Source organism: Globicephala melas, chromosome 9 (assembly GCF_963455315.2).
Source record: "Globicephala melas chromosome 9, mGloMel1.2, whole genome shotgun sequence".
Lineage (NCBI taxonomy): Eukaryota > Metazoa > Chordata > Mammalia > Artiodactyla > Delphinidae > Globicephala > Globicephala melas.
Genome location: NC_083322.1, coordinates 87,625,324 through 87,651,617, shown reverse-complemented (window position 1 = coordinate 87,651,617; position 26,294 = coordinate 87,625,324). Strand labels below are relative to the sequence as shown.

The window sequence follows — 26,294 nt, the reverse complement described above, 5'->3', positions numbered from 1 at the left end:
GATCTGGTTGGAGCTATTCTGGAATGTCAGGTTTAAGGTATCCATGTCACTGAGCAAAGTTCCCAGGAGTGTATTTCAATAAGTTTATTTTCTATTCATTACATCTTCGTAAGCCATTCAACGAGAAAAGTAAATGAGGAAGGTGTAAGAAAACTGAACGCCTCAAACACTCAATCAGTCCCACGCAAGTCTGAATCATTGCAAAATCACAATGGGAGCCAACAGCTCGGAGGCGCTGCATTTATTGTGACAATTGAAATCGCAAATCTGATCTAAGGTCATTAACATTGGAAGGGTTCTCTTAATTTTAGAAGATTCTGGAGCTTTTCTGGATTCCTCCTTCGCCTTTAAGTATTTCAGTAAATTTTTTTTTTTTTTTTTTTTTTTTGCGGTACCCGGGCCTCTCACTGTTGTGGCCTCTCCCGTTGCGGAGCACAGGCTCCGGACGCGCAGGCTCAGCGGCCATGGCTCACGGGCCCAGCCGCTCCGCGGCACATGGGATCTTCCCAGACCGGGGCATGAACCCGTGTCCCCTGCATCGGCAGTTGGACTCTCAACCACTGTGCCACCAGGGAATCCCCTTCAGTAAATTTTTAATCAAAGCAGCAGCAGCATCACAAAAGCGTTCACATCATCAGGCAACTGAGCTAGCTGCTGGGGGTGGGGGGCTGTGAAAGTAGGGGCTTGCATGGTCTGTATTAGGGTTTTCATTTTCTCTCCAGCCACTTCACTTCTCTATTGGATTTCCTAGCTGGCCTTATCACTAACCCCCCTCCACTACCCACCCCCAAATCTCCCCCATGTTCCTGAATAATCCAGATGCAGTGTTGGAGGGCTGGCAGGTAGAGGGTAGCAATTCTGGCACATTATTGGGATAGGGCAAAGGCAGAGCCCCATGGAAGTGAAGAGAAGGGAGAGGAAAAACATGATTCCGGGGCTTTTCCTTTGGAAAGAATCAGATGCATGTTTCTGTTTCTGTTTGCAGTTTTTACAAGTCTCTTGGTCCTGTCCAGCTCAATAAACTGAGAAGGTTTGGATCCGTACTAGATGCTCAGTACTGGGCCTGCCTGGCCGCTGGACACACCAGAGACGGTATCTCCTGCAGTTCTCACTGTCCAGCATTTGGAGGATGTTCCCTCCGGGTCCTTGCCGAGCCCAGTACTGCTCAACATTTTAATTAATGAATCGGCATTCAAAGTAACCTTGGTGAATTAAAGCCATGAATACAAACAGACAGATTTATAGAATAGATGTCACCTTTCGGGGGCACAAGGGAGGTTTCTGGTGCTAGCAGTGTTCTGTATCTTGACCTGGGGGCTTGTTAAATGAATAGAATCACTGATGAAATATTTATCTGATTGTGTAGTTAAGAGTCATTAATTTTACTGTGCACTTTTAAATTTAAAAGTTTACACACAGACACAAAAGGTAAAGGGCAAACTTGGAGCCATAATTGTCTTTGCAGAAAGAAGAAAGTTAGAAGTGGTTTGAGGAGAATACTAATAAGCCCGTTTTCTCCCCAGATCCCCCAGAGGCAGTAGGTACCACAGAGAAGGGGTGCACAATGGGGTGAAAATGGGGAAGAGGGGCTTGAAGTCTCACATGAGGTTGTCAGGCCCCTCAGAGCCCCCTTCACCTCCCACATGCAGCCAAGTGGCTACTCTCTCTCCCCCCACCCTCCCGCCCCAGCAGGGGACTAAAAAGTTATTTTCTGGAAAAATTGAATGGGAAGCTGAGATTCAGGATCCAAGGAAACCAGGTCCAGCAGAGAAAGTTACCTTGAGGTGGAATAGGGGGGTGGGATGAGGCACAAGATTGTCTCTTTTCATCATAAACTGTAGAATTTTAATGTGTTACAAAAATGTGTGTGTTGCTTTGATATTTAAAAAATTCAGATAAGTATATTAGCAGGACACCTACACAATGATGAAATACATGGGAGCCATTAGATGATCTCACTTCTGTGTTTCCAGAGTACAGTGTTTGGCTTTGGGCTTGGCAGCGTAAAAACACTGGATACAGGACCAGAGAAAAGTGGTGAAAGTGATCAAATATAGTTGATTACAGTGAATAGTTGTGGAATACACTGTCCTGGAGATGGCTAAAAATGGAATGCCTGGGATGGCCTTAAAAACAATCCTCCTTCACAGGGGGACTTTCCCAATGGAGATTTTCTGCTGGTAAAGTTTGGTGTGGGTTATGTGGGTTACATTGACATGCTGGTGCTTTTTCATTCAAAAAACATGTATATTTCATGTTTCCTTGGACTTCAAATTTATCTGTAGGACCCTCTTAAAGGACTGTGTTATCCAAGGTTGTTTGGATCCTAAAACAATAACAGGCATACAGTTGGCATACAATACACATTTGCTGAGTTAAAAAATGGAGTGGTGTGTTGGTGGTAAATGTCAAACATCCAGCTTTAGGGGTGGCAGGGGAAGCACTTGCTGATTTCTGTAATGTTAATACATCCACCGTGACTGATTTTAAGCTATCAGCATGACCTCTCTGAATCCAGAGGGGGAAGAGAAGTGCACATTAACTCCTGTGAGCCTGGGCAAGCCAGCCCCAGCATACAGAGATTTTGACCAATGCAAAAGACATGCTTATGACCACTGATACTATATCAATTCACGTTAAACTACAAGAAATAATCTAATCCATTAGTCAGGCCAACAAGGAGAATTTTGCGATCAGTTGGAAATAACCAACGTTCAAATCAACAATTTCTTACCACTTTTTACTTTTTTTTTAAACTTATTCCTGCTTGAAAAGGGCACTGGGGCAAAGCGGATGTCTTAGTTTCCAAAATTATATCCAAGCAATTATCTTTCTTGTATAAGCAATCCCCACTCTGTGGGCTGTGCTCCAAATGTTTCATTTGGAACCTAATATATTCTTCCACTTAAATGTAATATGAAGGGTGATTAGGTTGCAGGACAACCCACAAAAGCCTATAGATCCCACAATGTACCTGAAGTCTGATAGCAGTGCAGTGGTATTATTTTGGGAAGTGCGTCCTCAGTTTCAGCCAGGGAAGGCAGGATTGTATGCCACCTGGCTGCTGTCCCGGCTATGAGAGACCACTCCCCGCCACCCTGCCATCTGCCAGGAGAGTAAAGACTTCTGGCCTGTACCCTGAGCAGACTTCCAGCTCTAAGCCAAACCCGCACTACTCTGACATCAAGAAAACAGCTAGAAGGACAGGGATTCCCCTGGCGGTGGTACTGGTGGTACTTGTGGTACTGGCGGTGATGGTGGTAGGGGGAGTGAGTAATAACATTACTGATTATGTGTTTTACATCTTTTCTAATTTAATCCTTACCATAACTCTATGAGGTCAGCAAGATTATTACCCCCATTTTAGCGATGAGAAAACTAAAGTTTTGAGAGGTCAAGTAATTTGGTCAGGATCACACAGCTGGTAAATGGCGAAGCCTCTTGAGAAAGGGTCCTTAACTCCCCATGTAAACTGTGTATCAATAAATAGGAGATCATCTGAGGTCATCCTTCATACAAGTAATTTAGAAGCTCAAAGAACGTTGTTCGTAAGTTTTGTTCTGGGCCTCGATTTGGTGAATCTAACGAAAGCTTAAACAGACATAGTCAGTGTGATGGGAGCTAAATTTAGGCTTAGGATATATATAATATGATGTTCGGAAATGCAGAAGTAGCCTCCAAAATGAAACGGAACAGAAAAAAGAAGAGTTCATGTAAAAACTGGTGAAATCCAAATGAGGTCTATACTTGAGCTAATAGTATTGTACCAATGCTGAGGTCCTGGTTTAACAAAGCCAGTGTTCTACGGTTATGTAAGACAGTATCATTGAGAGGAACCCAAGGAGGATACACTGGAACTCTTTGTACCATTTTGCAACTTCTTGTGAGTCTTAAACTATTTGAGAGGATTAAAAAAAAAAATTTTAATGAAGTACTGTAGAGGGGGTACCAAAGCACCAGAGCTATTATCCCAATCTCCTCCTGAGATCCTTTGTACTGTGGCCATGCTGTTGATATTTTCTACATTTTCATGTTTTGTAAAATGGATTTAAATTAATGTTTCGAGATGTTTTTAGCATTTTTGCTCTTTTTAGGTTATTGAAGAATGAGGAAAGCTTCTGAGTAGATGAGGCACTATCACAGATAATTGAGTGTTACCATTTCACAAAGACTAACTTTGAGACGAGTTCCACAGAACCCTGTGTACCTGGTAAATCACAGTTGCAAAGCTAAAACAGGAGTCCGTGTTAGTTCCACTTGACACGAAGACTAATACGATGTCACTACTAGACCGTGTTCTGGTGGGTTTTTTTTTTTTAACTCCAAAAATGCAGCTCACCAATAAAGCAACTTGGTGAAAATGAAATTATCAGGTTCCAAACTATGTCTCCCTTATGATTTGCATAAGAACATTAAGCACATAGTATATATACCTTTAGCTCCTCCCATCTTGACATGCAGAACAAGAACCTATAGTTCTTTAGAGCTGCAACACAAAATCTGAAAGATTCACCAAAAAATCTTTCAATAGGAAACCGTATAGGACAGCCTATGGACGTAGGCTGTAGGATATATTTAGTCACGATTTCCCCCTTCTCATTTTAACAAGGCGATTAAGATAATAACAGTGAACACTTACGTAGTTCTTAGTACATGCCTGGCACCATTTTTTAAAAGAGCTTTACATACATTAACTCAGTCCTGAAGACATCCTCTATGAGGTAGATACACTGTCCCCATTCTGTCCTTGAGGACACTGAGGCAGAGAATTTAGGTGTTTGGCCCAATGTCACAAAGTTATTAATAGTCAGTGGTAAAACAAAGTGTTAAAGTGAGGCAGTCTGGCTCCAGAGGCCTCTGCAGGACACTGCCTCACCATACAATTGCTCAGAAAAAGTGGGCTTCATATATTTCTCCCCTTTAACAGCAACCAAAACTCCTAGTTGAGGCATCTCTAACTTGTCCCTGGTTGACAGAGAAAATGGAGAGAGGGAGTTAGCCCACATTCTGTCCTGGCTACTCATGTCCCCCCACTTTCCCTTTTATCCATGCCCTCCCCCAAACACACACACTAACCCTGAGCTATAACTCGCAAGTTGACAGGCAGATTGACAAGTCTGTCCAACACCAAAGCCTGAGCCCTTCATGCTAGTGGTCCACAAATGGAGTGACCATGTATTAAGATGACCTGGGACGTTCCCAGTATTATGGTTGAAAGCTTCATGGTAACGGACCCCTCATAGTCCTGGGCAAACCAGGACAGTTGGTCACTCTGTGCTCTAGAACCACTCAGGAAGCTGGTAAAAAGCTGTGATGCCTGAGGCAGCCCCCCACCCTTGCACCCTGGCCCCCAAGGCAATTATATCAGACTCTCTGCGGGGTGAAGGGGCAGACACTGTATTTTTTTAATGGCTCCCTGGGAGTTTCCAGTGTGTGTCCTGGGTCGATATGAGCTGTGGGATGATACTAAGCACGAGCTGGAACCTCCGAGGCTCTTGGGATTCCTGATCAACATTTCCCAGATCTTTTAGCTCAACCCTCATGGGCTGCTATAACACAGGGTCTCAGTCCTGGCTGTCCACTAGGATCTCCTGGGGAGCCTTTAATTACTAGTAATTTGGGAATATAAAATGGTACAGCTGCTTTGGGAAAACAGTTCAGCAGTTTCTTAAAAAGTTAAACATACACCTCCCATGTGAACCAGTCATCCCACTCCTTGAGACATTTAACTTAAGAGAAATGAAATCCTATGTGCACACAAAGATCTGTACCTGAATAGTCATAGCAGCTTTATTTGTAATAGCTCCAAACTGAAAGCAACCCAAATGTCCATCCACGGGTAAAGAGAGAAACAAATTGTGATATATGCATACTGTGGAATCTTACTCAGCAATAAAAAGGAATGAAATATTGATACATGCAACAACATAGGTGAATCCCCCAAAATAATTATGCCGAGTGAAAAACACCAGACCAAAAAAAAATTATATATATATAGATATATATATATACACTGTATGGTTCTATTTATATAAAATTCTAGAAAATGTAATCTACAGTTACAGATTGCAGGTCTGTGATGCCTGGCAGTGGGGGTGGGGCACGGTTAAGAAGGGGTGAGAGGAAGGAACTAGAAAGGGACACAAGGAAACCTTGGGGGATGATAGATACATTCTTTATCTTGATGACAATGATTTCACGTATATGTACATACTTCAAAGCTTATCCAAGGGCTTCCCTGGTGGCTCAGTGGTTAAGAATCCGCCTGCCAATGCAGGGGACGTGGGTTCGAGCCCTGGTCCGGGAAGATCCCACATGCCAGGGAGCAACCAAGCCCATGTGCCACAGCTACTGAGCCTGCGCTCCAGAGCCTGCGAGCCACAACTACTGAAGCCCACGCGCCTAGAGCCCGTGCTCCGCAACGAGAGGCCACTGCAATGAGAAGCCCGTCCACTGCAAGGACGAGTAGACCCGGCTCACCGCAACTAGAGAAAGACCGCGCTCAGCAACGAAGACCCAACACAGCCAAAAAACAAAAAAAAAACAAAAAAACTTATCCAAGAGTATGTCTTAAATATGTGCAGTTTATTATGTTAATTATACCTCAGTAAAGCTGTTCAAATCCACAACAACAAAACTACATGTATTCAGGCCCCATCCCAAAAGATTCAGTCTCCTGGACCTGGAATGGAGCCCAGGCCTCAGTACGTTTTAAGGTACCGTCAGTACTTTCAAAGGTGGTTCAAATGTGCAATCCTGATTGAAAACTACTGCAATGATGCCTACCACCTGCAGTTACTGCCCCAAACCACTAAAAGGATTAGTAATAATAAGGAGATGGAGGACAGAGTCGAAGACGTGAGGATGATGACATCGATGATGATGAGGAATGAAGGCCAAGTTGGCTTATTAAGAGATGGCATTGACAGAGAATAGCTGATTCCACTAGGTGGCATCTGGACACTTCTCTTTAGCACGAGTCCAGGGGAACTGGAGATTCAGGGCCAGAGCTGCCTGAGGTAGTGTTAAGAGAGGGAGCTCTGAGCAGACAAATGCACCCAGGCTTGTTGAAACAGAAAACAATCAGCAACTTGGGAAGATGTCAGCAGGCCAGGTGTCACTGGAAGTTCTAGTGTCATTTGAGGTTCAAAGAGCAGAGCTATTTTATTCAGGGACTGAGTAACTCCTGGAGAGTAAGTAAATGAAGTTCTCAAGGAGATCAAATGTCTTGAGCTTCATGCACAGAGAAGAAACTCTGTGTCCAGGGCACCAACATGCAGTCCTGAGTAGATTTTTTTAATGTATTAAGTACACGTAAGGTATAAAGAATCATAATCCAGGGCTTCCCTGGTGGCACTGTGGTTAAGAATCGCCTGCTAATGCAGGGGACATGGGTTTGAGCCCTGGTCCGGGAAGATCCCACATGGTGCGGAGCAATTAAGCTCGTGGGCCACAACTACTGAGCCCGCGTGCCACAACTACTGAAGCTGCACGCCTAGAGCCTGTGCTCCGCAATAAGAGAGGCCACCGCAATGAGAAGCCCGCTCACCACAACGAAGAGAAGCCCCGGCTCGCCGTAACTAGAGAAAGCCCACGAGCAGCAACAAAGACCCAACACAGCCAAAAATAAATTAATTAATTAAAAAATCATAATCCAATGAGCACCTGTGTACCCACGGCTCAGGTAAAGAAAATCTTATTACCTTTACCCCTGGAGTCCCCAGGATATTCTTCCACAAACCCATTCTCTTTCCTCGCACCTCCAAGGCAAATACTGTGCTGAATTTTGTATCATTCCCTTGCATTTCTTAGTAGATCTACACAGGCTTGAATCTGTAAACAATACATTGCTTCATTCTGTATGTTTTTTAACTTTATATAAGTTGATTCATACAGTATATATTCTTGAGACTATTGTTTTTGAGAGTCACCCATATTGTTGCAAGTAGCTACAATCTATGGTTGCAAAGTTTTATATTTATATATTTATATTGCATTGTGAATATATCAGTTTTTTTAAAAATCCATTCTAGTTTTGATGACATTTGGGCTGCTGTGTTTTCTGTCATGCACACTGCTGCTCTGAACATTCTTGTGCATATCTCCTGGTACAGGTGTACAAGAGTTGCTCTAGGCGTGGAATTTCTGAGTCATGGTGTAGAAACATGTCTATGCTACCAAGATAATTCAAAATTGTTTTCCAAGGTGGATGTTCTCCTTTGGAAAGCTCCCATCATCACTGGCTGTTTTGATGCCCTATATCCTTGCCGGCAGCCTAATTTGTTCAACTTCCTAATTTTTACCAGTCTGATCGATGTAAAATGGCATTTTCTTGTAGTTTTGTTTACAGGATTGCCGGAGAGACTGAGAATATTTTCATATGTTTATTGGCCATTTGTCTTTCCTCTTCTTGAAGTGGCTATTCTGGGATAACTCTCTGGTGGGGAGTAAGGGCACAGACCTCAGAGCCTGGCCCTCAAGGACAGAAGTCCCAGCCTAGAGTTTAGTTTCTCAGGTATTTCGATGGCTGAGTAGAGGCCCTCCTGGCCACCTGCGTCCCACCTTATTCAGTGGCTCTCCCTCAAAACGACTGTCAGGTGGTCTTTATCTCAAGACCAGCTCCACACTGTCTAGTTAAGCAGCAAACACATGTAGGAGCTCAGGATCCACGCACTTCACGACCCCGCAGTCTGGTAGAGAAAACCGTCAACCTTCCTGCCCCGCCGCCAGCGCCGTGCTGCAGGCTGCTCACACCAAAGATGCTGCTTAGGACTCTCCACTGGACACCCCCGTTATTACACAAGTTCCTTCTGTTATTAGTGTATCCTCATGTGTCATTACCACATGAGACCTTGGGTCAGCAAGTACTGAGCTAGGTGCTAGAGACAGAAACAGGAGAAGACCATCAGGCCCAGCACACAGCCCAGACAGAGGACTGGGCCCTCCGCTCGCAAGGAGCTCTGCACGAGTTTCCCTCCGGCCTCCGCGTAGGCCCCACCCCACACCTCCCAGACTGCCTCCCTCGCGATGAGGTGCAGGATTTGGTGCCTAGGTCTCAGCCTGTGGGGCGCGCATCACGTAACCGCGTCGGGCGGAAGGGGCGGAGCCGAATGGCCGTGACGCTGCGTGGTCGCTTAGCAACGTCCCAATTCGGAGCGATGGAGGCCAAGAGCAGCAGGGAGCTCCAAGCCAGGAATTATTTGGAAAAACATCGGATTATGGAGTTGCTGACCTATCTCACCAGCGCCCTCCTCTTTTCCCGGCCGGGTAAGTGTCTTGCCTACCACTCGGCTTTCTGTCCCATACCGAGCAGTCCCCAGAAATTCCCGGTGTAGCCATCCCTTCCCGCCCGCGTCCCGGGGGGCCAGCTTCCTTCCCGGCTACCACTCCCAGCCCCTCCGCATACACTCTCCTGCCTCTCGGCTACTCGAGCTCTTCTGCTGCTAGTTAACGCTGTGGCCTTCAAATTAAGCAAGACTTATTGAACGGCCTCTTTGTGCCTGCCACTAGCTGAGTGTGGCGGGACTCTCGCCGGTGGAGGGCTCTCGCCGGTGGGAGAGAGGCTCCGAGGTCCGGCAGCCTGCCTCCTGGCTCCACCCCTTACTACTTTGTGATAGTGGGCAAGAGCCTGAACTTCGGTCTCCTCTTCTGGAAGATGGGGATTATAGTAATACCGATCTCATGGCAACGTGGGGAAGATTAAACAAATAATGTATAAATCATCCTTATGCCTGGTAAGCAACAGATGTTTCCAGTGTTATCCCTGCCCTCAAAGAGTTTGTAAGCTGGTAAAAAAACTGATAGGGTAAAAGGAAGGATATTCTTGAGGAGATAGATTTTCCTGACATGCTTTCTATGTCTGATTCCCTTACAAAGTTTGGATCATTTCATAATTTTTGTGTGGTCTGTAAATGTAAAAGTTATGTTAAGGTGAAAGTGACTCTATGTGCTTCTCCCCAGGGTGCAGAATTGTAATTTACTAGTCTCATATGGAGTGTCCAAAATGCCCAAATTGTCCATTTGCCTCTAGGTAAGGAAATATAAAAACCAAATATTCCAATTTTGCCAAAAGCCACCCAACTAATATGATCCTATATAAGGCGATCAGGTTCTCTCTAGTTGTTTTAAAATGATAAACCAGCAAAAACTCTGCAACAATTAAAAATAAATAGAAAATCAAAAAAACAAAGTACAAAGGAGTGCACTTTTTTAATGCACTGGGAAAAAGTTGCTATCAAACTAATTTTTAAAAACCTACTTTTTGAAAAAGTGACTACCATCTCTTGCTGGTCTCTGGTACTGTGGTGGTGAAAATAGTCTTTTGCTGTTAGATGCAGACATATATGTAAATGTGTGTGTGTCAAAACTTAAGAAATAGCAGAAGTAAAGCCAATGAATCACCAAAGTAGTAATCAGTAAAGTTTATTTTGCACACACCAAAAAGATAGTTTGAAAGCCAGGAGCACTCAAACCAAAACAAGGAATGAGGCTCAGGGGTATATTGTTAAAAAGCAGCTTATATGGTGAGAAGACAGTGACTGTTTATTCTTCACAGTAATTGGTTATATTATCATCATCTTAAATGATAGGGAATTGGTTACTTCATATCAACTTTGGGAAACAGTTTAAATTTTGCTTATTTACAGAGGCAGAAGCAAGAAATGACCCAGGTCAAGTTAGTCTTGCAAAATAAGCTAAATTAAGCTTTGCTTGTGTAACTTAACTGGTTTTGTCTGCCCAGGGAATTTTTCAAGGCTGGTTTCCATTTGGTCTTGATTTTAACAATACCCCCCTGCCCCCTCCTGCTTTTGGTCATTCTCTCCGTGGGCGGAGAGTATGAGCAACCAGTGTAGCATTATTCCTGGTTACCACTGTTGATGTAGTCAGGCTGAAGAATCGCATATACACTGTTTGCATTAGTTGAGTCCTTAAGCAGGAGAGCCGTGTGGTCACTATCTTAATTCTTTATATGGTTATTGTTGATTTTGTCCAGTTGTGTGATCCTGATGAATGCCATTTGGCATGCGAGTGGCTGGAGACAGGCATTTAAAACCTCGAGAGTGTACAACACATTAGAAAGGTTAATATGATAACTATAAGGAAAATAATAACCAAGGATTGAAAAATGGTCCAGAGCAGAGATTCCCAGGACCCAAGATTTAACCAGTTAAATAACTCAAATGGGTTATAACCAGCAGTTTTTAAGTTTTACCTTTCTAAGTGAACCGACAATTTTTTTGGATTCATGTGCCATTAGGTTTCAGTTTTTAAAGGTTATTTACATAGGCACAACCTGGTGTGTTAGCAATCACGTATCCTCATGATTCCTCAAGACAGAATGAAGGGAGGATGTTGTATTTTAGGAGACCGCGCTGCAGGTGAGCTTCCAACTAAGTGAGGTGTCTGTGTGCTGTGAGCAATCAGGTAATTTAACAAGAGGCATTTCTAGGGAAACAAAAGAAAAACAAAGGCTAATAGTTTGAGCAAATTATAAATTCAGTTTCTGAGTTCGGAGAGCAGCCATTTGAGAAAATGTGTAGATTTGAGTTTGAAGCATCTCCAGATGGTGGAATGAGGATGGCAGTGACAGTCTAATGGATTTTCCTGGCTTGCAGTTTGAATGTGTCTGGCGAGCTTCTGAGTGGCCATGTAAAAACAAGCATGCAGATTGCCCGCTCGTGAGCTGTTGTGATTTCTCTGAGGTTTATGTCAAGTTGTCCAGCTTTAACTTGTATGGCTTTGGGAAAAGGGCAGTTGAGTTTCATAGTGATTTGGAGTCAAAAGAGTGGGAGAAAATTGGAAATATTAATTTGGAGAGTTCTAGTCAAATACTGGAAGAAACTAGAAGAATTCAGGATCCAGTCCAGTTTACACGTAGAAAACAAAACCTCAAAGAGGGTTAACAGTACTAAAATCTGATATCTACAAACCTGTATTACTAAAACATAATTTTTCTTTCTATAATCATCCCGACTGTTATAAAGGATAACCAGTAAGAGAAATTTGTTTGCAAATTAAGTCTAGTTTCAATAAACTTGATCTGATTATTTGCATAAGTGCATTAACAACAGTGACTGTATCGACTGCTTTTTTTTCTATTTCAAATGCTTGAACCACACATTTTTATTTCAGATTGAACCAGGAAATACATGACTTTAGTTTTATTTTTTGAATTTTATTTTTTTATACAGCAGGTTATTAGTCATCAATTTTATACACATCAGTGTATACATGTCAATCCCAATCGCCCAATTCATCACACCACCACCACCACCACCCCGCCGCTTTCCCCCCTTGGTGTCCATACGTTTGTTCTCTACCTCTGTGTCTCAATTCCTGCCCTGCAAACTGGTTCATCTGTACCATTTTTCTAGGTTCCACATATATGCGTTAATATACGATATTTGTTTTTCTCTTTCTGACTTACTTCACTCTGTATGACAGACTCTAGGTCCATCCACGTCGCAACAAATGACCCAATTTCGTTCCTTTTTATGGCTGAGGAATATTCCATTGTATATATGTACCACATCTTCTTTATCCATTCGTCTGTGTCAATGGGCATTTAGGTTGCTTCCATGACCTAGCTATTGTAAATAGTGCTGCAATGGACACTGGGGTGCATGTGTCTTTCTGAATTATGGTTTTCTCTGGGTATATGCCCAGTAGTGGGATTGCTGGATCATATGGTAATTCTATTTTTATTTTTTTAAGGAACCTCCATACTGTTCTCCATAGTGGCTGTATCAATTTACATTCCCACCGACAGTGCAAGAGGGTTCCCTTTTCTCCACACTCTCTCCAGCATTTGTTGCTTGTAGATTTTCTGATGATGCCCATTTTAATTGGTGTGAGGTGATACCTCCTTGTACTTTTGATTTACATTTCTCTAATAATTAGTGATGTTGAGCAGCTTTTCATGTGCTTCTTGGCCATTTGTATGTCTTCTTTGGAGAAATCTCTATTTAGGTCTTCTGCCCATTTTTGGATTGGGTTGTTTGTTTTTCTAATATTGAGCTGCATGAGCTGTTTATATATTTTGGAGATTAATCCTTTGTCCATTGATTTGTTTGCAAATATTTTCTCCCATTCTGAGGGTTGTCTTTTCGTCTTGTTTATAGTTTCCTTTGCTGTGCAAAAGCTTTTACGTTTCATTAGGTCCCATTTGTTTATTTTTGTTTTTATTTCCATTACTCTAGGAGGTGGGTCATGCAGGCTTCCCTGGTGGCGCAGTGGTCGAGAGTCCGCCTGCCGATGCAGGGGACACGGGTTTGTGCCCCGGTCCGGGAAGATCCCACATGCCGCGGAGCGGCTGGGCCCGTGAGCCATGGCCGCTGAGCCTGCGCGTCCGGAGCCTGTGCTCCGCAACGGGAGAGGCCACAACAGTGAGAGGCCTGCGTACCATCAAAAAATTTAAAAAAAGATTTTGCTGTGGTTTATGTCAAAGGGTGTTCTTCCTATGTTTTCCTCTAAGAGTTTAATGGTGTCTGGCCTTACATTTAGGTCTTTAATCCATTTTGAGTTTATTTTTGTGTATGGTGTTAGGGAGTGTTCTAATTTCGTTCTTTTACATGTAGCTGTCCAGTTTTCCCAGCACCACTTATTGAAGAGACTGTCGTTTCTCCATTGTATATCCTTGCTTCCTTTGTCATAGGTTAGTTGACCATAGGTGCATGGGTTTATCTCTGGGCTTTCTATCTTGTTCCACTGATCTATGTTTCTGTTTTTGTGCCAGTACCATATTGTCTTGATTACTATAGCTTTGTAGTATAGTCTGAAGTCAGGGAGTCTGATTCCTCCAGCTGCATTGTTTTCCCTCAAGACTGCTTTGGCTATTCGGGGTCTTTTGTGTCTCCATACAAATTTTAAGATTTTTTTGCTCTAGTTCCGTAAAAACATGCCATTGGTAACTTGATAGGGATTGCATTGACTCTGTAGATTGCTTTGGGTAGTAGAGTCATTTTCACAATATTGATTCTTCCAATCCAAGAACATGGTATGATCTTTAATTTCTTTCATCAGTGTCTTATAATTTTCTGCATACAGGTCTTTTGTCTCCCTAGGTAGGTTTATTCCTAGGTATTTTATTCTTTTTGTTGCAGTGGTAAATGGGAGTGTTTCCTTAGTTTCTCTTTCAGATTTTTCATCATTAGTGTATAGGAATGCAAGAGAATTCTGTGCATTAATTTTGTATCCTGCAACTTTACCAAATTCATTGATTAGTTCTAGTAGTTTCCTGGTGGCATCTTTACGATTCTCTGTGTATAGTATCATGTCATCTGCAAACAGTGACAGTTTTACTTCTTCTTTTCCAATTTGGATTCCTTTTCTTTCTTTTTCTTCTCTGATTGCCGTGGCTAGGACTTCCAAAACTATGTTGAATAATAGTGGCGAGAGTGGACATTCTTGTCTTGTTCCTGATCTTGGAGGAGATGCTTTCAGGTTTTCACCATTGAGAATGATGTTTGCTGTGGGTTTGTCATATATGGCCTTTATTATGTTGAGGTAGATTCCCTCTGTGCCCACTTTCTGGAGAGTTTTTATCATAAATAGGTGTTGAATTTTGTCAGAAGCTTTTTCTGCATCTATTGAGATGATCATATGGTTTTTCTCCTTCAGTTTGTTAATATGGTGTATCACATTGATTGATTTGCGTATATTGAAGAATCCTTGCATCCCTGGGATAAATTCCACTTGACTATGGTGTATGATCTTTTTAATGTGTTGTTGGATTCTGTTTGCTAGTATTTTGTTGAGGATTTTTGCATCTATATTCATCAGTGATATTGGTCTGTAATTTTCTTTTTTTGTAGTATCTTTGTCTGGTTTTGGTATCAGGGTGATGGTGGCCTCATAGAATGAGTTTGGGAGTGTTCCCTCCTCCGCAATTTTTTGGAAGATTTTGAGAAGGATGGGTGTTAGCTCTTCTCTAAATGTTTGATAGAATTCACCTGTGAAGCCATCTGGTCCTGGGATTTTGTTTGTTGGAAGATTTTTAATCACAGTTTCAATTTCATTACTTGTGATTGGTCTGTTCATATTTTCTATTTCTTCCTGGTTCAGTCTTGGAAGGTTATACCTTTCTAAGAATTTGTCCATTTCTTCCAGGTTGTCCATTTTATTGGCATAGAGTTGCTTGTAGTAGTCTCTTAGGATGCTTTGTATCTCTGCGGTGTCTGTTGTAACTTCTCCTTTTTCATTTCTAATTTTATTGATTTGAGTCCTCTCCCTGTTTTTCTTGATGAATCTGGCTAACGGTTTATAAATTTTGTTTATCTTCTCAAAGGACCAGCTTTTAGTTTTATTGATCTTTGCTATTGTTTTCTTTGTTTCTATTTCATTTATTTCTGCTCTGATCTTTATGATTTCTTTCTTTCTGCTAACTTTGGGTTTTGTTTGTTCTTCTTTTTCTAGTTCCTTTAGCTGTAAGGTTAGATTGTTTATTTGAGATTTTTCTTGTTTCTTCAGGTGGTAGGCTTCTATAACTATAAACTTCTCTCTTAGAACTGCTTTTGTTGCATCCCATACGTTTTGGATCGTCGTGTTTTCATTGTCATTTGTGTCTAGGTATTTTTTGATTTCCTCTTTGATTTCTTCAGTGGTCTCTTGGTTATTTAGTAACATATTGTTTAGCCTCCATGTGTTTGTGTTTTTTACGTTTTTTCCCCTGTAATTCATTTCTAATCTCATAGCGTTGTGGTCAGAAGAGATACTTGATGTGATTTCAGTTTTCTTAAATTTACTGAGGCTTGATTTGTGACCCATGATGTGATCTATCCTGGAGAACGTTCCATGCGCACTTGAGAAGAAAATGTAATCTGCTGTTTTGGGATGGAATGTCCTATAAATATCAATTAAATCTATCTGGTCTACTGTGTCATTTAAAGCTTCTGTTTCCTTATTTATGTTCATTTTGGATGATCTGTCCATTGGTGTAAGTGAGGTGTTAAAGTCCCCCAGTATTATTGTGTTACTGTCGATTTCCTCTTTTAGAGCTGTTAGCAGTTGCCTTATGTATTGAGGTGCTCCTATGTTGGGTGCATATATATTTATAATTGTTATCTCTTCTTCTTGGACTGATCCCTTGACCATTATGTAGCGTCCTTCCTTGTCTCTTGTAACATTCTTTATTTTAAAGTCTATTTAATCTGATATGAGTATTGCTACTCCAGCTTTCTTTTGATTTCCATTTGCATGGAATATCATTTTCCATCCCCTCACTTTCAGTCTGTATGTGTCCCTAGGTCTGAAGTGAATCTCTTGTAGACAGCATATATATGGGTCTTGTTTTTGTATCCATTCAGCGAGCCTGTGTCTTTTGGTTGGAGCATTTAATCCATTCATGTTTAAGGTAATTATTGATATGTATGTTGCTATGGCCATTTTCTTAATTGTTTTGGGTTTGTTTTTGTAGGTCCTTTTCTTCTCTTGTGTTTCCCACTTAGAGAAATTCCTTTAGCATTTGTTGTAGAGATGGTTTTGGTTTGGTGGTGGTGAATTCTCTTAGCTTTTGCTTGTCTGTAAAGCTTTTGACTTCTCCATCGAATCTGAATGAGATCCTTGCCGGTAGAGTAATCTTGGTTGTAAGTTCTTCCCTTTCATCACTGTAAGTATATCATGCCAGTCCCTTATGGCTTGTAGAGTTTCTGCTGAGAAATCAGCTGTTAACCTTATGGGAGTTCCCTTGTATGTTATTTGTCGTTTTTCCCTTGCTGCTTTCAATAATTTTTCTTTGTCTTTAATTTTTGCCAGTTTGATTACTATGTGTCTTGGTGTGTTTCTGCTGGGTTTATCCTGTATGTAACTCTCTGTGCTTCCTGGACTTGGGTGGCTATTTCCTTTCCCATATTATATTGTTTATTTGAGATTTTTCTTGTTTCTTGAGGTAGGCTTGTATAGCTATAAACTTCCCTCTTAGAACTGCTTTTGCTGCATCCCATACGTTTTGGATCGTCGTGTTTTCATTGTCATTTGTCTTAGGTATTTTTTGATTTCCTCAAAAAATACCTTCCCATGTTAGGGAAGTTTTCGACTCTAATCTCTTCAAGTATTTTCTCAGGTCCTTTCTCTCTCTCTTCTCCTTCTGGGACCCGTATAATGCAAATGTTGTTGTGTTTAATGTTGTCTCAGAGGTCTCTTAGGCTGTCTTCATGTCTTTTCATTCTTTTCTCTTTTTTCTGTTCCGCAGCAGTGAATTCCACCATTCTGTCTTCCAGGTCACTTATCTGTTCTTCTGCCTCAGTTATTCTGCTGTTGATTCCTTGTAGTGTAGTTTTCATTTCAGTTATTGTATTGTTCATCTCTGTTTGTTTGTTTTTTAATTCTTCTAGGTCTTTGTTAAACATTTCTGCGTCTTCTTGATCTTTGCCTCCATTCTTTTTCCGAGGTCCTGGATCATCTTCACTATCATTAATCTGAATTCTTTTCCTGGAAAGTTGCCTATCTCCACTTCATTTAGTTGTTTTTCTGGGGTTTTATCTTGTTCCTTCATCTGGTACATAGCCCTCTGCCTTTTCGTCTTGTCTATCTTTCTGTGAATGTGGTTTTTGTTTCACAGGCTGCAGGATTGTCATTCTTCTTACTTCTGCTGTCTGCCCTCTGGTAGATGAGGTTATCTAAGAGGCTTGTATGGACTCTTTTAAATCTGCTTTGCTGGCGCTTTTCATAAGGAATCTCAGATTAGACTTTTAAAGTCTCTTTAGGCTAAGAAGCCAAACCAAGAACTTGTCCATTGTTTCCATTGTGCAAATATATATATTGTCATGAAAAGTAAGAATATTTAGTAAGAGTTTCAAAATTCTGGAGGAATCAGGTAGGGAGAAAAAGATAAATGTTTCAACCTTTGTTGCAAATATATACTTCACCAAATTGCAATAAGTTATAGATAGCTTAAAAGAGAGGAGAAAAGAGGCCTCTTTAAATCTGGAAAACAAAACATTAAAGAACCAGCAATGTTTTAAATTAAACCATAAAAATTAAAATCATCATCAGTTCATTCAGTCTTACATAATTAATTCTTATTTTGGTTGATCTTGGTAGGCAGCATTTTTTTTTTTTTTTTGCGGTACACAGGCCTCTCACCGCTATGGCCTCTCCCATTGCGGAGCAGGCATAGCCGCGCCACGGCACGTGGGATCCTCCCAGACCAGGGCACAAACCCGTGTCCACTGCATCGGCAGGCGGACTCTAAACCACTGCGCCACCAGGGAAGCCTGGTAGGCAGCTTTATGAATCAGTTTTCCACTAGAGTTCTAGAAATTCTTACCCAGTTCAATAATATGATTTTATAATTATCAGAAACCTTTACTTTTCAGAGTCTTTTCCATGAATCTTCTTGAAGATGAAGCACTTTTTAGGAACATTTTTGCGAAAGCATAACAGTAAAACAATAACTGTCTGTGAGTGGCAAAGGACCTAAAAATAGTCATGGTTAAAGATCTGGTAAGGGCTTCCCTGGTGGCACAGTGGTTGAGAGTCCGCCTGCCGATGCAGGGGACACGGGTTCGTGCCCCGGTCTGGGAAGATCCCACATGCCGCAGAGTGGCTGGGCCCGTGAGCCATGGCCGCTGAGCCTGCGCATCCGGAGTCTGTGCTCCGCAATGGGAGAGGCCACAACAGTGAGAGGCCCGCGTATCGCAAAAAAAAAAAAAAAAAAAAGATCTGGTAAGTGTTCACATACACACACCAAAAATGATGCAATTGACAAGGAAATTTGGTTACTTTTATGATATATAATGTTTTAAGATAATAGCTGGAATTATGACTGATAACATTATGCCAGGATATAGATTTTTAAGAATTTCATATAATTTCTGAATTACTTATTTTAATGATATATATCCCTTATAAATATCACCTAAGAAGGTTAAATATTGCTTTGTATTTGACAGTGTTTCCCATGCAGTCTAATATATCAAATAAGCCTAAGTAAATTAATATTTCTCTTTTAGCTTCATTCAGAATTTGATTTGGGAAGTTTGTTTAAAATGTCAAAACACTGAAAATATGTGATCAAACAGAATCACAGGTCACTGTGAAACAGTACTCAGTTATCCATTCAACCAAAGTGACAAAAGATTTCAGAGGCAAATACAGAAAGTTTTATAGTTGTAAAAAACCAAACAAACAAAAATTAGGTCTTTTAATTCGATGAGTCAGGTGTTTTTTTCTACATAGTCAAACACCTGATAATGACAACGTGAAGCACAGTAAATTATTTTCATAAGACGTACATTTTTTTTAATTTTTGGCTGCATTGGGTCTTCATTGCTGCTTACAGGCTTTCTCTAGTTGCGGCGAGCGGGGGCTACTCTTCATTGTGGCGCATGGGCTTCTCATCACAGTGGCTTCTCTTGTTGCGGAGCACAGGCTCTAGGCCTGCGGGCTTCAGTAGTTGCGGCATACGGGCTCAGTAGTTGTGGCTCGCGGGCTCTAGAGCACAGGCTCAGTAGTTGTGGTACACGGGCTTAGTTGCTCCGCCGCACGTGGTATCTTCCCAGACCAGGGCTCAAACCCATGTCCCCTGCATTGGCAGGCGGATTCTTAACAACTGCGCCACCAGGAAAGCCCAGGACGTACATTTTTGTTTCCTAGGCAGCTTACATTAAAGGTAAAGAAAAACCTTTGTTCACCATTTCTTTTTTTTAAAGATTTTATTATTTATTTATTTATTTTTGTCTGCGACGGGTCTTTGTTGTGGCACGCAGGATCTTCATTGTGGCACGTGGGCTTCTCTCTAGTTGTGGCATGTGGGTTTTTTCTCTCTAGTTGTGGCACGCAGGCTCCAGAGCCTGTGAAATTGTGAAATTGTGAAGAAGGAAAAGAAATTCATTTGAGTTTTGCTGATGTGGTTCAGACTGCAAATGTTACAGCCACAGTGCATAAGTGCTTAGTTAAATGGAAAAGGCATTAAATTTGTACAGTAAGATATTTTGAGACCACATTCATATAACTTTTATTATGGTAAATCATTATAATTGATTTTATTATTAGTTGTTAATTTCTTACTATGCCTAATTTATAAATTAAACTTTATCATGTGGTTTCAGGCATTACAGAGGGTATTGGAATGTATTCTCCATGGATAAGGGGGAGCTACTGTATATCCATTTCTTTTTTTTTTTTTAAGTAGCTTTTCTTTTATTTACTTATTTTTTAAAAGGTTTTTTGTTTGTTTGTTTTTGTTTGGCTGTGTTGGGTCTTTGTTGCAGCACGCTGGCTTTCTCTAGTTGTGGTGAACAGGGGCTACTGTTGGCTGCGGTGCACGGGCTTCTCATTGCGGTGGCTTCTCTTGTTGCAGAGCACAGGCTCTAGGCATGCGGGCTTCAGTAGCTGTGGCACGCGGGCTCGGTAGTTGTGGCTCATGGGCTCTATAGCATGGGCTCTAGAGCGCAGGCTCAGTAGCTGTGGCTTACGGGCTTAGTTGCTCATGGCATGTGGGATCTTCCTGGACCAGGGCTCGAACCCATGTCCCCTACATTGGCAGGCAGATTCTTAACCACTGCACCACCAGGGAAGTCCCTGTATATCCATTTCTAATATGTTCCATATTACTCACTATTGTATGATAGATGCTCAGGAAGAAACAGTATCTTTATCTTGGGTCTTTGCAAAGCTTCTGGCATTATGATATGTATCTCAGTTTGAAAACCTTGGAATTGTAAGGGAGTTATGGAAAATAAGACTACACAGCGTGGTTGGGCTATTACTGTTGTGAGAAAACGTCCACAATCCCACATCCTTGATCCCTAAATTCTAGAAGCTCTGAAACCCAATAGATTTTCATAACTCATTTAACAGCCAAATTTGACATAATCTGAAGTCATTTGGTAGGAAAATCTGGCCTTTTCTAGGGTATATTGGGAAATATAGCCCCTGGCTGGGCAGCCCTTCCCAGTGGTAATTCTATGCTGTGGAAGGAGGGAGTATTTATTTTTAGGGGATGACTTTAAAGAAATCAGAAGTTTTTTTAAGGAGGCAGTTGTAGTCACCCAGGTGAGAACTACTGCTGTGGCAGTGGTGGGGATCAGATGACTTTGAGAGCTACTGAGGAGAAAGACTCTGGAGAGATTGTCATGACTGACTAGGTTTGGGTGTCGCAGGTGCTTCCCATGTTTGAGTTAGTTGAGTGTGGTAGAATCTTGGAGCTGTGGAAGCACACTGACTGGATTCATACTGGCTGTGTGGCCTTGAGCAAGTGACTGTTGTGAGGAGAAAATCAAGTAAGCCAAAGAAAATGTTTATCATAGTACGAGGCACATAGTAAGGGCTCAATAAATACTAGCTATTAGTATTACAACTTAGAACTTGAAGTTTGTCTGCCTTGAAGAACTGATGGTCATTATCAGCTGACATTTATGTAACTTCAGTGGTTAGTGCCATTTGGCTCTTCCCTTCATGTTTAAAAAAATTTATATCTTTATATACTTACGTTGTAAGCATTTTCAAAACATTTTTAGAAGCAGGTGGAGTATAAATTATAGATTCCAAATATAGACATAGCACCTCATGTAGTCTGAAGGATATACAGCAACAAATCTTCATCAAAGTAACATACCAAGTTCCATTAGCATTATTTACATATTCTAGCCTTAAAAAGAAATGTAGTGAGTTGAAATCAAACTTGGACATTTTTCTCCTTCTAATTTTGTTATACAGTTCAGAAAGAAATGACAGAAGACTACATACATGATGTGATTGCCTTAGTAAGCTATTTGCTGCTATAATGTATTAAAAGTTGCACAAAAAGGCACTGTATTAGATTAAAAGTCTGCCTACTTCTAGTTTCAACACATAAATTCCAAGGAGTGAAATACACGGAGGAGAAACCTATATGACTAAGAGAGACTTAAAAACATAACCTATCACAATGTGTGGACTCTGTTTGATTACTGATTTTTAAAGAGTGTTTACAATTTATGACATTTGTGAGACAACTGGAAATTTGAATAATACCTGGCTATTTGAGAATATTAAGAATTTTGTTAGATGTGTAAATTGTATCATGATAACAGTATTGGAAGACTGAATAACCACATGCAGAAAAAGAAAACTGGACCCCTGTCTAACACCATTCACAAAAATTAACTCGAAATGGATTAAAGACTTAAACATAAGACCTGCTACTGTGAAATTCCTAGAAGAAAACACAGGGAAGAAGCTCCTTGACATTGGTCTTGTCAGTGATTTTTGGATATGACCCCAAAAGCACAAACAACAAAAGCAAATATCAACAAGTGAGACTAAATTAAACTTAAAAACTTCTGCACAGCAAAAGAAACAATCAGCAAAATGAAAAGGCAGTCTATGGAATGGTAAAGAAATATTTGCAAATCATATATATGATAAAGGGCTAATATCCAAAATAAATGAAGAACCCATATAACTCAATGACAAAAAACCAATTTGATTAAAAATGGGCAGAGGAACTAAATAGATATTTTTCCTAAGAAGACATCCAAATGGCAACACGTATATGAAAAGATGCTCTGTATCACAAATCATCAGGGGAATGAAAATTAAAACCACAATGGGATATCAAGTTACACCTGTTAGAACAGCTGTCATGGGTGGACCTTGAGGACATTGTGATAAGTGAAATAAGTCAAAGAGAGAAAGACAAATACTGTGTGATATCACTTACATGTGGAATCTAAAAAAGCCAAACTCCTAAAAACAGAGTAGAATGGTGGTTACCAGAGGCTGGGGGATGCGGGATAGGAGAGATGTTGTTTAAGGGTACAAACTTGCAACTAGTAGATAACTAAGTCCTGGAGATCTAATGCACAGCATAGTGATTACAGAGAACAATGCTGTATTGTAAACATCAAACTTGCTAAGAGACTAGATCTTAATTATTCCCACTGCAAAAAAGCCATGATCATTATGTGATGTGATGGAACTATTAGCTAGCACTGCAGTGGCAATCATACTGCAGTATAAAGGTACCAAACCAACACATTGCACACCTTAAACTTACACAATTTTATGTCAGTTATAGCTCAACAAAAAAGAGAAAAGGTGGTCCTTATCTTTTAGAGATGCACACTGAAACATTCAGTAATGAAATGTGATTGCTGTGATTTACTTCAGAATAATACAGGAAGAGGGGACCTAGGTGGGATCATGGTGAAATAAGACCAGCCACAAAACTGAACAGTTGAAGTTGGTGATGAGTTCATTATACTTTTCTGTCTACTTTTATTATATGTATGGAATTCTCAGTGACAGTTTTTAAAAGCTTTTAAAATACACAGACACACACACACACACACACACACACACACACACACACAATCCTACTAAATCCTAGGATTGAAGTACAGTGATGGAGCAGTGGAACATTCATCATCTAAGCCATACCATTTTTACTTCTTTTGGCTTCTTTTATTACCATAACTAACCTGCATTATTTCTGAAAAGTGGATTGATCTTGATTTTTCATTTTTCACATTGTTTAGATGAAAGCCTGTTTATCCAAAATACTGCCCTTATGTTAGGACTGAACATTTATGCTTCCTAATTGGAGGACTATATTAATCTAAATGGTTGTTTTTTAAAATCTATTTTTTCCTTCTTTTAGCTGGCCTTTTCTCCTGCATCATGTTTTTCATTTTGAGGGTTTTCAGCTTTGTCCATAAATTAAGAGTCACCTGAGGAGCTTTTTTGAAAAATGCGTAGATCCAATCTCTGGACATTTTTATTCAGTCATCCAGAGTAGAGCACTTTTGTATATAATTATTTAATTGTTTATTGTCTTGCCTTTCCTGTAAGCAAGGCCTATATTCCCAGTGCCTTGTACAGTACTTCAAATATAGGTATTTAATAATTGTTACATGACTGTTTCCATTTGTGACATATTTTAATTTCATATCAGAAAGAATTGGAACTATTCTTTTACAGAAAAACCAAGAGAGTATTTAATATCTATATTGGAACAGCTGAGAACTGCCAAAGTATCAGGCATGGCTTTCCCTTTCTTTATGGATAACTCTAACATTACAGCCATGTTTCAGATGCTGGACTCCTCGAATAAAGGATCCATATCATTTATACAATATAAAGAAGGTCAGTATCTTCTACAAATTGAGGTAATAATTTGTGGTCATTCCGTAAATTTCCCTAGCTGAAACTAATTCTCACTTTTTAAATTTTCCTTTCTTCTTATCCTCATAGCCCTAAAAACCCTGGGTCTGTGTACTGCAGATGAAGTTTTAAAAGATGATGGACATGGAATAACTTGTGAAAAATTCATGCTTGAAGTGTAAGTTTATTTTTAAGTGACTAATATTTAAATAACGTGGCATGATTTTGAAGTACAATTAATACATTTTAAAACAAAGGTTCCTACCTTCTGATAGAAACATTTCATTCCCCTGAAACTTTCAGCTGACTAGAAAGTGAGGACAGGCAGGGCTGACAGTACTCTCTAAGCCTGGGGGGAGGGGAAGGAGAGGATGCTGGGGTTAGGAGGATCCAGAGGCAGCTTCCTTCTTTTCTCAATGGGAAACCCCAGCAATTCTCAAAGAATGAGGTAGAGAAGCGCCGATCTGCTAGAAAAACTAACAGAAAAGCTTTAAGCTCAATATACTAGTTGGAAAATCTCTGTATATAGAGTAATAAAATTTCTCTCAAAATACTTCCTAAAAATGATTTCGTAAATGTTTATCAATAGTATAGGCTGCATGCCAGCCTGACAATTTTGGGTTTGAGGTCTTACAGCATGAAAAGTACTAACTAAATGCTAAGTCAGAAAAGAAAAAAAACAGCGGAGGGAATAAAACTTGATAGTTCTGGAAGCCTCTAGCTAATCTAGTTCAGTTTGTTTAAAAGTTTTATTTAACATAATCCAAGGCCAAGGAGAAGTTAGAAGAAAAAAGTTTAAGATTCTCATCTCATCATTAGTTACATAAATATTCAACAAAAAATGTTTAATTATATTACCTACCCCAGAGAATGATGGTAGCACAGTGCTGTAGCTGAAATGTTTCATCCACAAAGCAAAGGTTGCCCACTGTCACATGGAATGGAACTAGGAAGTATTCTGAATGGAAAGACATTTGTAGAAAATGAGAGCAATCCTATTTCAGTCACTATCTCATAATATGTTTTCTTACGGGAAATATAGTGAATTTCCAAAATAGATACAGGAACTTCAATTATAAACATTTTATTTTATTTTTTAACATCTTTACTGGAGTATAATTGGTTTACAATGGTGTGTTAGTTTCTGCTGTATAACAAAGTGAATCAGCTATACATATACATATATCCCCATATCTCCTCCCTCTTGCATCTCCCTCCCACTCCTCTAGGTGGTCACAAAGCACCAAGCTGATCTCCCTGTGCTATGCAGCTGCTTCCTACTAGCTATCTATTTTACATTTGGTCGTGTATATATGTCCATGCCACTCTGTCACTTTGTCCCAGTTTACCCTTCCCCCTCCCTGTGTCCTCAAGTCCAATCTCTACGTCTGAGTCTTTATTTCTGTCCTGTCCCTAGGTTCTTCAGAACCTTTTTTTTTTTTCTTTAGATTCCATATATGTGTGTTAGCATACGGTATTTGTTTTTCTCTTTCTGACTTACTTCACTGTGTGACAGACGCTAGGTCCGTCCACCTGACTACAAATAATTCAATTTCGTTTCTTTTTATGGCTGAGTAATATTCCATTGTGTATATGTGCCACATCTTCTTTATCCATTCATCTATTGATGGACACTTAGATTGCTTCCATGTCCTGGCTATTGTAAATAGAGCTGCAATGAACATTGTGGTACATGACTCTTTTTGAATTATGGTTTTCTCAGGGTATATGCCCAGTAGTGGGATTGCTGGGTCATACGGTAGTTCTATTTTTGGTTTTTTAAGGAACCTCCATACTGTTCTTCATAGTGGCTGTATCAATTTACCTTCCCACCAACAGCACAAGAGGGTTCCCTTTTCTTCACACCCTCTCCAGCATTTATTGTTTGTAGATTTTTTGATGATGGCCATTCTGACCAGTGTGAGGTGATACCTCATTGTAGTTTTTTTTTTTTTTTTTAATTTTTTTTTGTGGTATGCGGGCCTCTCACTGTTGTGGGCTCTCCCGTTGCGGAGCACAGGCTCCAGACGCACAGGCTCAGCGGCCATGGCTAACGGACCCAGCCACTCCATGGCATGTGGGATCTTCCCGGACTGGGGCATGAACCTGTGTCCCCTGCATCGGCAGGTGGACTCTCAACCACTGCGCCACCAGGGAAGCCCCTCATTGTAGTTTTGATTTGCATTTCTCTAATGATTAGTGATGCTGAG

At 40.6% G+C, this 26,294-nt stretch overlaps 1 protein-coding gene across 5 annotated transcripts in view; it reads left to right on the top strand.

Annotated features, from left to right (window-relative positions):
- The first annotated feature begins 9,126 nt into the window (after positions 1-9,126).
- Positions 9,127-26,294, top strand: part of PUS7 (pseudouridine synthase 7) — a 101,714-nt gene continuing 84,546 nt past the window's right edge. For 3 of the 5 annotated variants that reach the window (XM_030834379.2, XM_030834377.2, XM_030834376.2), the window contains exons 1-3: positions 9,127-9,267; positions 23,902-24,066; positions 24,175-24,262. In XM_030834379.2, the coding sequence (XP_030690239.2) occupies positions 9,159-9,267; positions 23,902-24,066; positions 24,175-24,262 (362 nt within the window). In that variant the 5' untranslated portion in view covers positions 9,127-9,158. The remainder of the gene's footprint in view (positions 9,268-23,901; positions 24,067-24,174; positions 24,263-26,294) is intronic. The other 2 variants (XM_030834378.2, XM_060304797.1) reach the window with 2 other exon arrangements.